At 37.2% G+C, this 18,333-nt stretch overlaps 1 protein-coding gene across 4 annotated transcripts in view; it reads right to left on the bottom strand.

Moving 5' to 3' along the window:
- Positions 1–1,260: 1,260 nt before the first annotated feature.
- LOC145660731 (uncharacterized) overlaps positions 1,261–18,333 on the bottom strand; it is a 38,228-nt gene continuing 21,155 nt past the window's right edge. For all 4 annotated transcript variants that reach the window (XM_081726134.1, XM_081726132.1, XM_081726135.1 and 1 more), the window contains one exon: positions 1,261–3,840. In XM_081726134.1, the coding sequence (XP_081582260.1) occupies positions 2,847–3,840 (994 nt within the window). In that variant the 3' untranslated portion in view covers positions 1,261–2,846. The remainder of the gene's footprint in view (positions 3,841–18,333) is intronic.

The raw sequence follows: 18,333 nt of genomic DNA, 5'->3' as shown, positions 1-18,333 counted from the left end.
TCGCTTTTCAATAATTTTCATATAGTGGCAGCCTTGCTTTAACAAATATAAATGTAATTAAAATGACAAACAAAATGTTTTCGTAGAAATATATACTTTCTTTATCATGTTAGCGATTGCCAGGTAGCCAGGCAGGGAAGTCCGTTGTCAGTGGGATAAAATGAAAAGGTATAAGAATTATTGTTTATATTCATGTAATTAAATTATTTGTATGCATTTGCAAAGAAAGAGGAGGGAGAAAAGGGATTTTGAAATGTTTGTGTAACTTCGTTTTCTATAATATGATTGGTTCTTAGAGGCTAATCAGGGAACAGGTTTCCGGTTAGATGCCTCATTTAAAGATCTCTACATTGTTCAAGTAGTTTCATATTGAGTCTGATGAGTAAAAGTTCCTGATCAGTACTGAGTTCGACAATCGAAAGTTGTAAGTACGTGTTTTTACCTGTATAAAACCCTCATCTCAATATATATCGGCTAATTGAGTTACTGAGACAGGAATAATAAGAAAATAAAGCTTCGATGGTCATGCTTTGAGAACGACATGTTCCAAGACACCAGAAATATAAGTGGAGACAAACATTCCACAGCGTACTTTGATAGGTAGACTGAGCAGTAAACAGATTTCTCTAATAGAATACTTATATGCTGTTCCTCAGTTATACATATGAAAAATAAATAGCATTTTATACAGATGTTCTGTGCTTATTTTGTTAAATGAATAAAAAAATCAAATTATATCTATGAATGTATTTGCAAGCCTTCCAACGTAGTGTTCGTAAAGCAAAACGGGAAAGTTCACGTCGAGATTAGCCGTTCTGGCTTACATCAAGATGGAAAGTGATAACAGATTTTACTTGCAAATTCCGTTGCTAGAGGTCATAAGACGAAAAGGGAAAAGGCGAACAGTGCAGGAATGGTATCCAAGTCTTCCCTCTCCCCTTTGTACACGGATCGACCACCTGATAAAGTTCTGCAGTTTAGCTACACTGACTGATTCAAAAGCTACACTGACTGTGTATTATTGAATTTTTACCTTTCTAGTTTTGTTTACAAGTTTAGAGATGGCAAGAATTTTTCCATATGGTTTCAACCCTTATTAAACTTGTGGAATGTAGACCTTGCATATGGGATAAGACAACAGACTGTTTCAAGGACAAAACTGAAAAGCAAAAAGCATGGCGAGGTTATGCAAGCATTGCCAAAGACTTTGAGTTTATTGACAAAAAAGAACCGGGAAACAACAAGTATGTATGGAACAATGTAAAAGAAAACAACTAATTCGAATCTTATCATTTAATCTACTATGACATTAATGTTCATTGAATGGAAAACAAAATTATATACATACATACGATATGCAACAGTGTTTCAACAAAACATAAAACTAACATACTTTCCAAGTACCGCAAAATCAATTCTCATCGAAACGAAAATGTTTACCAAATCTATTTAAAACGGCATTGTTAAATCTAAACATGTTTAGACATACTTTTTCTAAGTTTTGCACCGTCCTCCACACCTCTTCAGAACAGTTTTTGTAGTCCTTGTTTTAAAAAATAATTTTCCCGAATTTTATTGCATTTATTTGTTTTCATATATGTAGAGGATTTTTACAAACACAGTGCAGAATATATTGTGTGTGTCGATTACTTCGCTCATCACCGGCAACGATATTATCCGGGCTACCACAGATATTGTCGGCAACATGTGCAAAGTACGCCAAGACCGACATTCTCGGGGCTTCCGCCGATTTTGTCGGTATCGTGTACAAACATGCTTATCTGTCTATAATGCGTTCTGAGTTTTCCCACTTCAGAACGAAAAGCATACCCGCTAACAACTAGAACAGAAAAGTCAATTCTTATTATCGGCTTACTAGGGCTTTCCTTGGTTTATTGCGACACTTCTCCCGCACTTGCAACAACATAGCGTTTTGGTGTTAGACTAAACCGCTTACAAAACTGAATAAAATGTAATTTTTAATGTATATTTCTAAATACAAAATATTAGACTTGTCTTATGTCTTATTTTAAACCACAGATGTTTTCTTTCTGTCTAAAGACACCACTTTGTAATATTATTCTGCTTAACTTTCAGACATTGCACGCAAGTAAACGGTCGCACATCTCTGCATCCATAAATAGTAATGTTTTTGCTAAATTTGTTTTACTAAATTGCTCTACAGAATTCAAACGCGTATTAGCATCTTGCAGGTTTTAACCTAGGCATTCTTGTAAAATATCTATCCACATCTTTAACAATTAGGTTATTATATCTCTGAGATATTGGTTAGTCTTTAATTCTTTCGTGTACTCTTCCATGATATCCAAGGAATAGCGTTCCTCATAATTGAGATCATTATCTTATCCTCCCGACAAATATGCAACAATAAATGTGATTTACTGTATAATTGCCCAGTAGAGATTTATTATTGATCATTTGCTGCACACCAGTCATTTCAACCTTCTTTTCTTAGTCACCGTGTCTTACAAAACCTTTTCTCCACGTTTAGCATAAAAACGAAATTTGAGGAAGTAGATTATATCTGATTTACACCTTACGTTTCTGTCTTCTTACTTTCTGGGATTTATGGTTAAACATCGTGTGCTCAATTTTTTACTAAGACCTCGTGCTCCTATGATATATATATGGATGACAAAAATGTATTGAAATTTACCTTTATGACAATAATTTTCAACTCTTTTGACACATATAAAGCCTGTCTGTTCTGTCTTCCAACGTTTCATGAAACTTGGTCTTGACTTTATTAGATTAAGTTTAAGAAAATGTTAATCCATATGTCGACATGTTCCTTGAGAAATATGGTCTGATCCTAATGTATTAGCTCAATCTCCATGAACTTCAGGCTTCTTATCTTTATGTCTGAGCATATGCCTTCCCAGATTTGCCTTCACACTGAATCCCCTTCCACATATTTCACACTTATGAGGTTTCTCACCTGTATGTATTAAAACGTGAGTTTTAAGATAAAATTTATTTTTAAATCCCTTCCCACACCATTGACATGTATGGGGTTTTTCATCCGAATGTACAAGCATGTGTTTAGCCAAATCTGACGTTCCACAGCATCCCTTCCCGCATACCTGACAAATATGAGTTTTTATATTTGAATGGCCCATCATGTGTCTTGTCAAATTTGACTTCACGCTGAATCCTTTACCACAGACCTGACAGACATGAGGTTTGTCACCTGCATGTATTAGCATGTGAATTTTCAGATAAGATTTTCCGTTGAATCCCTTTCCACACCACTGACATGTATGAGGTTTGTCATCAGAATGTGTTACCATGTGTCTTACCAAGTCTGATTTCCTACAAAAACCCTTTCCGCATATATGACAGGCGTGAGGTTTGTCATCCGTATGTATTACCATGTGTCTTACCAAATTTGATTTCTGACTAAATCCTTTACCACAACTTGGGCACGTATGTGGTTTGTCTCCTGTATGAATTAACATATGGTCTCTAAAATTTATTTTGAGAGTAAACCTCTTTCCACACACATGGCAGACATGAGGTCTCTCACCTGTATGTGTCAACATGTGTGGTTTTAAATTTGCCTTCAAAGTAAATGCTTTCCCACAGACCTGACATGTATGAGCTTTCTCATTTCTATGACTTACCATATGCCTTGCCAAATTCGATTTTTGACTAAATCCCTTTCCACATTCTTGACATGTGTGCGGTTTATCATATGTTGACACGCGTCTTCCCAAATATAATTTTCGCATAAATTCTTCGTGACATTCCTCGGAAGTATAAGACCTCTCATCTTGATGAGAAAACATTTCGTTTTGTGAAGCAAATATATTTCCTTCCCTGGAAAGAATGAATTTATGGGACATGTGACAAACAGAAAACAAATTGGAAATTAAAATAACTCATAATAAATTCAATTACTTGCATGGTACATATTTAAAATAGGTGAACAAGGCTTAGTTACAAATAAGATCATCACTGCTTCTTAGAAGTGGATAATTTGGAGGTAGTGTTTGCTGAACCTCTAAAATTAGAAACTGTGCACCTGCCACACAAAACACAACACTAGTATTTAATAATATGAAACTGAAAACTACCATCGTTATCATTTGGATTCTCGTAACGCATATTTGTCTTCTAACTACTACATACAGTATTCGCAAATAACAAAAACATTTTTGCAAAAGAATATAGTATATACATACAGGGGAGGGGCAATAATAAGGAACGGCTGGTAAAGACAGGGTAGCCATTTCAGACATGAATTGTGTCTGAGTTGTCCGTATCGCTGTGATCATGGCACGTCCTGTGAGGTATACAACCTGGCCGATCGAATAGTTTGGCTAGTTACATTTTAGCGACAGATCACTACAGGTTATCGTGAATCATGTCTGAGCTGACAGCTTCAAAGAAGACAAATTGAGGATGAGCGTATGGTGGGGGCTTCCGTGACGAAAGTATCGGAAATGTTTGGTGTATCAAGAGGCACTGTCTAAGAAATCATCACTGCCTACGAGTGTTCCGGAGAAACCCCGTAAGCAAAGCACCAGGGTGAACGCAAGAGGTGTTGAGTGACAAAGACAAATGCTTATTTGGCATGACTGTGACCAAGCAGAGCATCACCAAGGCCCTAAAGTCACAGCTGAACTGAATACACTGCCTACAAACTCTCTTAGCGTGAAGACAGTCAGCAAAACTCTATATATCAGAATGCAGGTAGGGCATCGAGCCCGGTTTCTCAGTTTCCAGCTAGCGTTATTTTCCTTTGGTCAGTGGAGCTTATTTTCTTTCCAGCGTTCGTGTGTGACGTATATGGATATGCCAATAGAGCCCAAACGAGAGGCGGTTTGTAAACCCTGAGTATCCTTCGTCTCTTTTTATTGTTTCGGATTTATATAGTCCGTCTCGTCTCCTTTAATCTAGCCAGCAAAATCGTAGGACGTAAAATTCAAAAATTTTACTTCATTTTTTCATTTCGATTTATATAGTTATATTATTGTTATTATTGATGGTATTTCTTTCTTTGGGAGATTTTTGGTTGGGGTCACAATTATTCTAGTTTCTGTCAGACGGTGCTTCTTCCTTCGCTTTTTGGTTGGTCACTTTTGTCCCTGTCGTCTTGCTTTTCTGTTCTTCCATTTTCATTTCTATATTTTTCTCTCTTCTTATATATATATATATATATATATATATATATATATATATATATATATATATATATTCCTAATTTCTTTTGGTTCTGGTTGTACGTTCCTTTTTAGGTCTACTCTTAAAATGTATGTGTTTTATCCCAGTTTGTGGTTTTCAGTTTGCTAATAGATCTTATGGCTGTTATATTTTCTATTTAACAGTTTTCTTTTGTTTCTGTTTTCTCTATTCGCGTTTTTGTTCCCTATGGTTCTCTTTTTGTTCTTTTTTCTGTTTTTACTTCTTCATTTTCTTTTTTCTCTTTCTCCTTCTCTTTTCCTTTTCTTCTTCCTCTTTCTGTCTTCTCTATTGTGTTTCTCTTTCTTCTTTCTTTTTTCGCCTTTTTTGTTTCCTCTCTTTTGAAATGCTAGTTCCCTCTGTTCTCTTGTGTGTGTTTTTCCTGTGTGGTTAATTATTTCTTAGTGTTTTCTTTTTTCATAGTTTTTCGTAAGTTGCTTTTGTGAGGTGTTGTTTGAGATTTTTGTGTCTCCTGTATGCTATCGTTGGGGGTCCTTGATGCATCCTTTGCCACCAGCCTTCTCTTTTGTATTCCGTTTTCACTCTTTTCCAGAATTCTTTGACAATGGTTTGAAGTTTTTTCACATAATTTGGGTGGTAAAGTGGAATATTTAGTTTGTCATCCACTCGTTATTTCTTTCACTTGTCTTCTTGTTTTAGCAGGTTCTCCACCCTGGTTCTGACAAATGCTTTCTTGTAGCCTCTTGTTATAAAGGTTCTGCCTAGTAGTTTTAATCTTCTTTTCACTCTTCGTTTGTTTTCAATGATTCTTGTTAGTCGTACTCTTTGGCTTGTTATTAGTCAGTTTTTCAGGGTTATGGGGTGTACTGAGTTCGCTCTCAAGAATTGTTGTTTGTGGGGTTGTAGTAGATGCCTGTCTCTAGAAGGCCGCATGGTCTTTTCACAATTGTTACATCCAGGAAGTTTAATCGGGTTTGGTCTGTTTCCCTGGTGAATTCTAGACACCTTTGTTTCTTTGTAATTTTAAATATGTTTCCAGTTGTTGCTTAGTGACTGGGAAGATTCTCATGATGTCGTCTAGAAATCTATATTCGTTTAAAGGTTTAGTGGGGCCTGTTTCTGTCTGTGTTAGCTCCATGTGAACAAAATGTTCGCATAGGCCACATACACCGAGGCTTCTGTGGCTGTGCTCTTGCGTTCGAAAAGTATTTTGTCACCAAATTTAATGTAGTTATTATACATCAGAATTTCCATTCCTCTCTTTATTAGAGTAGGGGCTGGTGGCCCCAGTGTTTCTCCCTCGCATTTTTTTAGCTAGTCATATCTTGAAAAGTAATAGTGTGATACAAGTTCCACGCGTCTTTTGCTTTTTATGCTTGGGTATAAGTTTTTTATATCTGTAATGTATACGAGGTTAGTATAGTGTGTCCAGTAAGAGAACGTCTCTGACAGCTCGCAGTGACTTTGCCACTACTCGCGTGTCAAGGCTTTTTTTGGTGCAACTGTAGTGGCAATTTAATTAATGGTATAAGACAGAGTGATCGTGGTTGGTAACACTGGTATCAAAGTAGGGGCTGCAATGTCCCACCGCATATGGTAGAAACGTCAGAGACCATCTCTTGTTGGCCGTGCTATAGGATACGTTTATGATATGGTTATGTCTGGACCTTTGTTCGATCTCGTTTTAAGATGGGGAGTAGATGGTCTGTTTTTGTGTTCTCTTTCTTTTCTTATTAATATCTGGTAGAGTTTGTTTAGTTTTTGTGTGAATTGTTTCAGGTCCTTTCTCAGAACCACTGTGTTTATGTTGGGCAGAAGGATACTCCTTTTTCTAGCACTTCTAGTTGGTCGGGTATTAGTTTTATTGGAAACATTGTATATGAGTGATTCTAAACTTTTCATGTTTTTTGTTTCTGTGTCTGCTTTTGTTCTCTCTTTTTACTTGGTCATTATTTTTGTCGGGCTGGCTTGTGAGTTTCACAGATGTGTTAGATTATGGCATATTTCGTTTAACTCTTTTTCGATATACTGCTGGTCCTAAGAAGGACTTTTTGTTTTGGTTAGGGTCTAGCATATTCAATTTAGCTCTTTCCTGAGATTTTGGTGGTCCTAAGAAGGACCTTTGGCTTTTGTTTGGGTCTGACTAATTCAATTTAACACTTTTCTCACGTTTTGGTGGTCCTAAAAAGGACTTTTGATTTTCGGCGGTTTTGTATTTTTGTACTTTCCAAAGTCCTTCAAGAACTCTCCATCTTCTATTGAGTCCCTCCTCGGCTTTCTTTGTAGGGTGTTCTCTCTTCCTCCGTGTGTATTTTTTGTCCTCTTCTGTTGTTTGTTTATCTGCTCTTCGTTTTTGGGGGTTGGCACATTCTCTTGAGGAAATCTAGAGCTACTTTGTTCTGCACTGGACTGTCTCTTGTTTCTTGTAGTCCGGGATTTGCATTCTTCTAGGGCAAACTCTCATTCTTCTTTTAGTTTTGGTCCTAGTTGCTTCTAGTATTTTATCACTTGCTTTTTTTATTTCACTTCAGCTTTTCTTTGGTATGCTTTGGATCTTTTCTTCGAAATTGGTTGGCACTTTTCCGTATTCAACCAAATTCAAGTCTGGTTTGTGAAGCCTTATTAGGGGCTTGCCAAGTTGGATCTCATTTTTGTGTTCGGCCTCATAGTGCTGCGCAAGATGTTTTTTGTATACAAGCTTACGTAGCGTTTTGAAACACTCTTCCCTTTCCCCGCTCAGCCTGTAGTTGGGCCGAGAGGTTCCGGGTTGGGCCCCCACGGCGTGTGGGGAGTCTGGTCGTCTGCTGAGTCCTGGAGTGCCGCTCGTATCTTATTTTACTGTGCAATCCTGGTTTTCTGCCTCCAGATGGATGTCTTCCAGACTACCATTTCACTCCGGCAGGTCCATGTTTAACTCGTCCATTATTAAGATATCTGCTTGTTCTGCCATCTTTGCTGTACCTTCTGTTTCAGGTTCTTCTGGATTCTACACTATTGAGGGTTCGTACTAACAAGTACGGTTTTGAGCGGGCTTGTACTTAGTGCAAAGATTTAAGTGGTAGGATCGTGTGTTTGTACTAAAAAGTAGATTTGTTTTCCCTGGGTACGTTGACTGCTATGGTGTGCGTTGAACCACTGAGGAGACCTCCACAAGCAAGGTAATTATGGCGAATCTGCAATTCCTAAACCACTGGTGACTGTTGACCATGATCCTATACGGGGCAGTTCTGCAACGCCCATAAAAACTGGACAATGGAGCACTCGAAGACTGTCATTTGGTCGGACGATTCTTCCTTTACTTTCTTTCCAACAGCAGGCTGAATTTACGTATGGAGAACGCCAGCACAAGCGTACGATACAAACTGTTAACAAGAGTCAAGCATGGCGGTAATTCAGTAATAAATTGGGAAGCCGTATCCCGGTATTATGCTGAACCCATTATCCCCTTGCATGGACATATCACTTCCAAGGACTACGTAATTATTTTGAGTAACTAGCTACATTCCATGGTCCAAACATTGTCCTCAGATGGTAATGCCGTGTTTCGAGATGACAAACTTCCTGTTTACAAGGCTCACATCGTTCGGGACTGATTGGATGAGAACTAAATTGAAGTGTAGCATTTGCCATGGCCTCCACAATCGTAGACCTCAATATCATTGAGCCCTTGTAGTCAGTGTGGAGAACAAGGTGCGACCCATATATCCGCGAACGTCATATCTACAAAATCTTGCAGCTGTTTTGGTGGAACAATGATACAACGACAACCATATACGACCTGTACTTCTTCATTCCTCATCCACTAGAGATTAATGAAGGCACGGACCTTCTAACTATTAAAAACGTAATGTTCAATATTTCAGCTGTTTCCATATATTTGTCCACCCATTGTACACTTCCCCAAATTATAAATGCGCCAGGAAAATTTTCTAAGACACTTACAATTGTAAGTTTAGCAGCAACGCATTCTAAGTGAGAGGAGGGGAGGGAATGAAAAAAGAAACAAGACTTATGAACACAGCTCACAGTTTGTTGTTTGAAATTCTCAGTTCCTCTTTTGTTACTTCAAAAAACGATACTTCTAGTACAAAACAGTAGCTTACCATTAATGCAGCAAACTTTTTTCTTTTTTTTTTTTAAAAAAAAGAACACACACACACTTCTCAACGAAAAATAAAGATCGTCATAAAAACAAGGGTAGTTAAGGAGTTCATTATTTATCAATGCAACTGAAAGAGCGTTCACTAGTTGTTGCGATAGCCATGCCTGTTAAGTAGTCTATTTTCTGTGTTGATCCAATACTTTTAACCTGGTTGGAATCCCATTCGATTCATTTATTTTTTTATTTTGAAATTTTTCAGTCATTGTTGCCGTACATTTTATAGTATATGTATTACACGGAGGTAATTTACAACTTTCTCATTTATCCAAAAATAAGGTGTACAGGCATATAACCTTTTCTATATATCCCAATGTGAGTCCCCATTAGTGCAAATAACTTCTTGCACGGACCTATAGAATTTTCTTAAATTGTAAATAAATTCAGAGATCTAGTGTTCAGAAAATCAGTATCAGAATTAATACCTTCTTCATCACTACCAGAACGTCATTCATATTATTATTATTATTATTACTAGTATACACGTCTTTGGCACAGAAGACCTGGGTTCGATTAACGGCGGAGCACATGTGGTTCGGGGCCTACGTTAAGCTGTATGTTCACTTCTCATATAGACTCGCTAAACTCAAAATCAATTATTATTATATGCATCTTTGGTGTGGGAGACCCGGGTTCGATTCCCAGCAGGAGTTCTTGTGGTTCGGGCCATACATTAAGTTGTAGGTTTACTTCTCATATAGCGTCACTGCTCAAAAGGGCGCTAGACTCAAAATCTATTATTATTATTATTATTATTATTATAAGAAGGGTATAGAAAAATGTTTTGAGGGAACAAAATTTGGTGGGATTTTATTTCTTCAAAGTATGGACTTTATTGTTGTCTTGGTGTATCAGAACCATTTTAGATAGGTTTTTACGACGATCTCACATTTTCCACTTAAAAGTCGTAATTGCTCTCAATAGTATCACCGCTTGCTAGAGTCTATCTCACAGGAATGCACTCAGTTTCATAAGACATTGGCCATCACCTTACCCCGAACACTCTCACGTAGTATTTTACGAGGAAATGAGGTGTGTTCTCTACTGTTTTCAAATCGGTTTTGTCTCAGGTTCGAAGTAGTAGATGTAAGCTACATATTGAATTACGATATTATTTTTATAAAAAAAAACTGTTTGTATCCTCTTTCTAAAGATAAATGATGTGTTCAAAAGTGAGACTGCTTTCACATTTTTCTATAGAAAACTTGTCTCAAGAGAAAACAAAGTAAGTTGAGGCCATAGTGGGATACTATTTAGTATATCTTAGATCCTGCGCAGGGCGATGTTTCAATTTTGAGGGGAAAGGTACACCGAGAATAAAATACTGAACTCACTGCCTACTGTGTTGACCATTCAGATTTGGGAAACTGCGTATTGAATATTTTCCACATGCTCTGCCACACATTTGTATCTTCAAGACTTTATCAGATGATGTAACTTCTGATGCAAAATGCCTATAACTTCTATAGCACACCAAATGTTTTGATTTTGCAATACCGTTATGGATAACTTCAATGTTTTATGCGTCAGTATTAGTGAAGGTGCACTGCAGCGAAATTCATTAACAATGAACATTCGACCTCTTAAAATCTGCAACTCAAATTCTCACAGTACCATTAGAAGTGTCACGGATCCTCAAAAATTGACACACATTTCGATGGATTTTGAGGTGATATCCTTCTAGTAGAGGTACCCAATAAAAACTCGGTAATGCGCACCACAGAGCCGGTTAGGTTGCGATGACCCATCCGCTCTGTTGGACTCGCCTCAGATGAACCATCCTCTCGAATCGGCTCGGTAGACGTGATATATGAGCGGTCTTTCTGAGCTCAGCTCTGTGGTGAACAAGCCGCGAGCCAACCAATTTAAACTAATTGCACAATTTGAGTCAGCACGTTTCATTCAACGCATTCAAACGGACCAAGTTTGGTCAGCAGAGGTGAGATCGGTTGTCGCTTTTATGGAAGAGACTGTATGTGACATAGTGAGTTTTTTTGTATCTGATCTCTCCTTAAAGAAATACTTGGTTCGGCTGTGAAGAGGACTGTTCCCAAACAGAGTTCTTGGAAAGTCAGGTGTAAATTTCCAACTCGATAAATTTCTTGTATAGCTATCTTGAAGAATTATTGGATTTACGCAATGTTCAATAGTTTTTATCGGTTCAGGTGAGTAGGGCTATGAGTTTGATTAGTCATTTAAAAAACAAACACTGAAAACAACCATGTTTTTTTATTATTGAAAATAAAACTTCAGAGGTTTTGTTTACAACACCATGTTTCGCACCCATACAGCACCAGTATTTGATTTTCATTGGAAAAAAGATATTCAACTGGCAATTAACACACATTTTCTTTATTGTTAATGCACTTTGCTGTTCTGTTGAAAATATCAATAAAAGTGTTTAATGAGTATCAATTTGGCAACAACGACACGTTGATGTTCTCTCATGCTTCACATCGTAAGCGTGAAGATTCATGAATTATCGGAAATGAATTTTCTAAAAGGTAGTTCGAACTTTTAAATATAGGGTAATTTTGAATAGGCCTAATATAGGCACATTAAAAGCAAAATGATGATATAGAAATATAATTTGACAGAAACGTGAAATATCTCGTCTAGAGTTCAATCTGTTGGTTAAGTTACTTTTAAAATGTATCGCGTTATATTTGTCATCAAGTTTTTTTTATATATATATATACAGTACATGGCACAAGTTATACTAGATGATAGTTGTTACTAATATAACTCATAGTCGGTACGGAAGTAGTGGGTTAGTTGTAGCGAAGCTACAATAGCTAGCTACAAATCTAAACCTGTAGCTTGTAGCTTTAGCTGAGCTACATATTTTTATAGTGTGTAGTGCACTTTGCACTAAAGCTACAAATAGATCTTTCCCAGGACGAAAAACTATTTTATAACTCCCAACATTTCCCCACAATTTTAATAAATTTTTATATGATGATTGGGAGAAAATAGGAATGTTTTTTGATTTCTGTCTCCCATTATTTTGCAACAATATTACACGAAAGTTTTCTGAAATAATTTGCGCAGTGACGATCGGTCAAAAGGATAGTAATTACTCTTAAAATAGACCTACATGCCATTCTAGCAGCGAAAGCATATACATTTTTTGGGGAAAGGGGTAATATATATATACTTTAAAAAGAACAGAAAAAAATGCATACTTTACTGTGAAATGCAAATTGACAAAGTTTTTACGTAATATTTTAACCAAACTTTTAAGTTCAGTTACGCATGTAGATGCCATGACATATATTATGATGAATGATGCCAAGTAAACTGTATTTGTGACAAGGGTTTAAGTAGTAAATACATACCTGAAAAACAACCTAATGCTTGTAGTGAGCTACAATTTTTATCTTGTAGCTGCAAAGCAGCCACTTTTGAAAAGTAGCTTTCCGATCACTGCTCATACTAAAATAATATTGGCAAATGATGAACATACTATATACTTGCCTTCTACGTGTGCTTCTCAGGTCTATTCTAGGCGACTTTGCTTTCACCAATTTCAACAAGCGATAGAAGGACATTTATCACCTTTATCAGTTGGTTTTCTGTATGCTCAGAAAACTCTTAAAGTTAAGGATATGATTTAGAGTACTCGGGTCATAACCAAAGAATGGGCGAGAAAACCATGGTCCTACTCATCTGAGCCGATGAAAACTACTAAACATTGCCTAAATCGATAAATTCTTCACAATAGCTATGGAAAAGCTTTATCGAGTTGGAAAGTGGTGTCAATCAGCTCGGCTCGAGCCTTGAGCCCACGGCTCAACTTGAACTCCGACTCGGTTCAACTGAGCCAACAAACTAAAGTCGGGTCGATTGGGTTGAGCCATTGGCTCGGTTCGGCTTGGCTCAGGTGAGACATTGGCTAGAACCGGGTCGATTGAGGTGAGCCAGCGGCTAAGTTCGGCTGGGCTCAGCTGGGCTCAGGTGAGCCATCGGCTCGAGCCTGCTCGGTTGGGGTGAGCCATCAGCTCGGTTCGGTTCCTCCAGCCGACTCAGTTGGAATGAACCATCGGCTCGAGCTGGCATGCATGGATGAACTATTGGCTCGACTCACTTCTCAGTTCGGCTCGGTGGTGACTGAGCGGGAGCCGATTTGCTCTGACCGTTGACAACACTACTACTTTGAATCTGAAATAGACCGATTTGAAGACAGTAGAGAACACACCTCATCTCCTCTCGTAAAATACTCATGAGAGATTGTTCGGGTTAAGATGATGGCCAATGTTTCATGAAACTGAGGTCATTCTTCTGAGATAGACTCTAGCAAAGGGTGATACTATTTAGAGATATTAAGACTTTTAAGTGAAAAAATGTGAGATCGTCGTGAAAACCTATCCAATATGGTTCTGCTACACCAAGATAACATACAGTCCATAGGTTTAATCAGCGCCGTAACTTAGTTTTCTGGGGAGGGGGGAGTGCTAGCATTAATACACGTATCAGGGCCCCACAGAAAGGTTGTTTTTCTAATTCTTGGGTCCCATCTTACTCTTACTCTTTATGGGACCCCGGAGCCTGTGGGCCATCCCGCACGACAAGGTCTGCGGGGCCATTGATTTCGCTCCTGAGCCCGTTTCGTACAACACAAATTAACAGAACAATATTGACAGATTTCAAAGCTAATACGTACACTAATACGTATTATTGGTAGGGCAGCTAATAGTAGAAATTCTTTACTGAAATGGAAACTAGAATCATTTTTGTTTTATTTACCTTTTGTGCGCTGTTTTGTTTATTTAATGTAGTGAACTTCTTTAATGCGTCATTTATAATATCATGTTTGTATCGTACATGGAGTAAAAAAATTGTCCTAAATTGGGCCCCCATCGAACGGCGAGGAGCTTCCTTTGGGGCCAGTTGTCCGATGATCCCTCAAGTTACGGCCCTGGATATAACGACAAACTGGGAGGAAATAAAATATGTCACCAAATTTAGTTCCCTCAAATCTTTTTTTTCTATTCTTTACTTAATAATAATAATAATAATAATAATAATAATAATAATAATAATAATAATTGACTGAGTTTAGGGCCTTTTTCAGCAGCGAGACTATATGAGAAGTAAACCTACAGATTAACGTAGGGCCCGAACAACATGAGCTCCCGCCAGGAATCGAACACGGGTCTCTCACACCAAAGACGCGTATAATAATAATATATTTGATTTTGAATTTAGCGAACCTTTCAGCAGCGAGGCTATATGAGAAGTGAACCTACTAGAGCTTAATTTAAGCCCCGAATTACATGAGCTCCCGCCGGGAATCGACACGTGTGCCCCAGGCTAAAGACGCGTATAATAATAATAATAATAATAATAATAATAATAATATGAACTGCGTTCTGGTAGTGATAGAGGAGATATTAGGGCTCATAGTAATCTCCCGGAGACTAGAACTCCAGATTTATTTTCAGGTTTACGAAAATCTTACGGATCGATGCATGAAGTAATTTGCACTAAGGAGGAATCACACTTGGATATAGATAGAAAAGGTTTTACATCTGTACACCTTTTTTTTTTTTTGGATAAATTAGAAAGTTGTTCATCACCTCCGTATAATACTTGTACTATAAAAGTGTATCGCAAAAATAAATCAAAAAATACAAAATGAAAAAGGTAAGAGTATCGAGTGGAATTCGAACCAGGTTCTAAAGTTCTAAATCTGCACCGAAAGCAAGAACTTTGCACGCGTGGTTATTGAAATAACTATGAAGTTTCATTCCCATTTTATGGATAGAGAACGAATTCTTTAACACTTCCTCCCTTGTTTCAACGAATATTGTTGTCGAAAAGCGTGTGTGCTTTAGTTACAACAAAGTTTTCTGCATTTGCCAAGTACTGTGATGTTCTAAATGTATCATTACATTAAGTTATAAAAAGAGAACTGAGTATTTCGAACAGCAAACTGTGAGCTGTGTTCGGAAGTTTCGTTATTTTTTTCCTTTGACTTCCCCTACCATTATGTCGACTGTGCTGTTGCAAAACTTGCGATTTTAAGGGACTTTGAAAAATTCGGGCATGCAATTATAGTTTGGAGAAATGTACATCACTAAGTGTAGCAATGCAACGTTACAGATGTGCAGTCAGTCAGAAATGAGAGGAAAGTACGTATATTATAAACTCCATAACTAGGGAACGAATTACCACGTGAAGATAATGTGAAAAAGAATGTAGTGATATTCTTAACCTTTCATTTATTTATGTAGCATTAAAAATGGAATACCTAGAACATTATTTTACGTTTCTAGAACACCGCATGAATTTCCTTCTTCTTCTTAAGGCTAACTTTCCTGCTTCATATCCACTGGTATATTAATGGTACACAATCACGATATCCTTTATTCGACATTGATTCAAAATTTGCTTCTTTGGTTGTGACCCCACACTATTGTTTTCTCTCATAAAAGAAACATTCGGTTAATCTTTCTTTCAAGTTTATCCATTTAGCTTTATTGTAAATAAATCATTCATAATTTTAAAATTGTTATTCGAATAAAGTTTAGAATATTCAATGCGCTACCTAGAAATACAAACATCAACTAAATTATTAACCTTTTAAATTATTTCATAGAACTACTAAAAACTACAGTCTGTATCCCCTTGCCATGAGCATCGCCTAGTTTGAGTTTTGTCATTGTCTGAACCATAGTACTTTCATTACATGGTTCAGCTTCTCGGTTCAGAAAGGCCGCCTTCTCTGAAGAGTATCTTGCTTTAGTATACGTGCATGATACAAACAAAACGTATTGTGAGATCTCTCGCAACAAATTTTTAAACATTTTCTGTAACTCATAAGCACATTGTAATACCTTTACTAAAAAAAGTCGAGTTGAACGACAAAAGTAAGACCTTATTCCCGTTCGATTACACCAATTTTGCTTTACTCCTAGGTGTCTCCAAAAAGCTATCATTTAGGGGGGAATCATAAGTTCATATATTGATTAGGAGAGAAGCGGGAAGGAAATAGATAAGATAATCTAACGTGAATCGGAGGAAAGAAAACAAAAATTGTATGTACTATACCGAATAAAGATGTCTGATATTAAAAATGGGTTATGATTATATTACTTTCCTTCATTAAATTGCGATTATACTACGGAAATATATGTAAAAAGATCAGTTTCATATGTATCTAGTAGGAAAAAGACAATACATTATAAATAATACGTATGTAAATAATATTTAATATACTACGAGGTACAGATTCGATTTCGTATAGGAACAAAACGTTAAACAAAAATTTGAAAATATTAAACAAAAAATTTCAGTTTATTTAAAATTATTTAAAAACTGTCACAGGAACTCTACTGGAAATATGTAAAATTCTAACACAACTAGTTGACAAACAAACATGTAGTTGACATAGAACAACAACATATAAAGCGTTTAATCTGTGTATAAAATGAAAATGAAAGTAGTCTCCGATATGCATCACTAACATTTTCAGGTGTTCACTCGTCATCATTAAGGGTTGTGGTGATTTAGCGGTAACACGCTAACCTCTGGTTCGATCGCAGCATGCTCAAGTGGGTCTTCTGAAAGATAACTGTCATTGCGTTGGTTCTCTTTCTTTTACTACCATTACTTTCATTCCATCATTTCATTCGCTGACATTATCGTCTCCCTTACCCTCCAAAGGATATCTGTGGAACGTAAGGCTAAAATATTTTATTTCACTCTTTCATCATCAGTGAGCACAGTATTTCATTCTATTTATTAACTTATTTCACCATAATTTCAAATCTGCAATACAAAATGGAATGTGAAAATTGTGATTTGTTTGTTACCTATCTTCCCTTGTAATTTGACACATCTCTGTATACTGAAATAAAACATTCACCGTGTTGTCGCTAAGGTATATGAAAATCTGTCCGCCCATAAGGCGAATATTTCAGCCGGTGACGCATGGTCAGAGCATCCGCTCTTATATATATATATATAATATATATATACATGGTGTTTCTAAAGGTCGTTTACAACTATTGAGAGGAGATTCCTCACAACAAAACAAGCAAAAAAATTGTGCAAGTGTAAGACTGAGGCTTCGTTCCCGAGATAGGAGCCGCTTCAAAATGTGACAAATTGAACGTTACACCTCACTGGGACACATGCCATCACAGGTACAAAGATAGTTCCAAGGGAATCGTACAGGAGTCGTGTGTACTCCATCCGAAAGTCATTATGAAAAGTTCATCGCGCACATGGGCAAAGGAATTCTCAAAGGAAATGGGGATTTCCTGCAAGAACAAAGTATCAAAAGAGTATCGAACGAAGCATTACGGACCGTGACAAGCAGAAATGCGTTAATTACAACACATCGCAACAGCACTCATGATCACAAAAAAAAAAAATCGAAACGCTTAGCACTTTCGTATACCTTTTATACATGCGAGGAAAGAACGAAACTTGTCGTGGGACATACGAGAGAACATACGTCGTGTACATGACTCTACTAGTAAGAGGGAGAAACAATCACAAAAATAGATAATTGCGACAACGTGTATTTACACTCGACATCTAACATTTTCCCACACAAGAAACAAATTAAATGCTACAATTACCTAAGCAAACACAGTGCCTGCCACGTGACATCACGTTGTCTATTTCACAAAACAAAAAGGCGTGGGGAGCAACACCGAGAGATCACTGTGACGTAAAAGAAAGAGGTTTGGTAAGTGCTCCGCAGGCAAGGCTCTTGTAGTCGACGTTTGACCTTCATTACTGCTGTGCCCGCGAGAGGAGCCAGAAGCCTTGGTTCCCTCCAGCAGTAACCCTAGCAGTGTTTCAGATGCTGTGATAAGATCATCAGTTTGCTGTAAATGTTCATAGGTATTTTAAGAGTACTATTATGTTGTATTGAAATCTGTGGACATGCTGTATTTGGGCAAGTCAAGTATCGCATCAATCGGTGTGTGCTGTTCTTTAAAGTGATACGGTCATTTTGTGAAGTATGCGAATGTGAAAGAAGATAATTTGCA

This window comes from Thermobia domestica, chromosome 9 (genome assembly GCF_964235325.1).
Source record: "Thermobia domestica chromosome 9, izTheDome1.hap1.1, whole genome shotgun sequence".
NCBI lineage: Eukaryota > Metazoa > Arthropoda > Insecta > Zygentoma > Lepismatidae > Thermobia > Thermobia domestica.
This window is presented reverse-complemented; position numbering and strand designations above follow the sequence as displayed.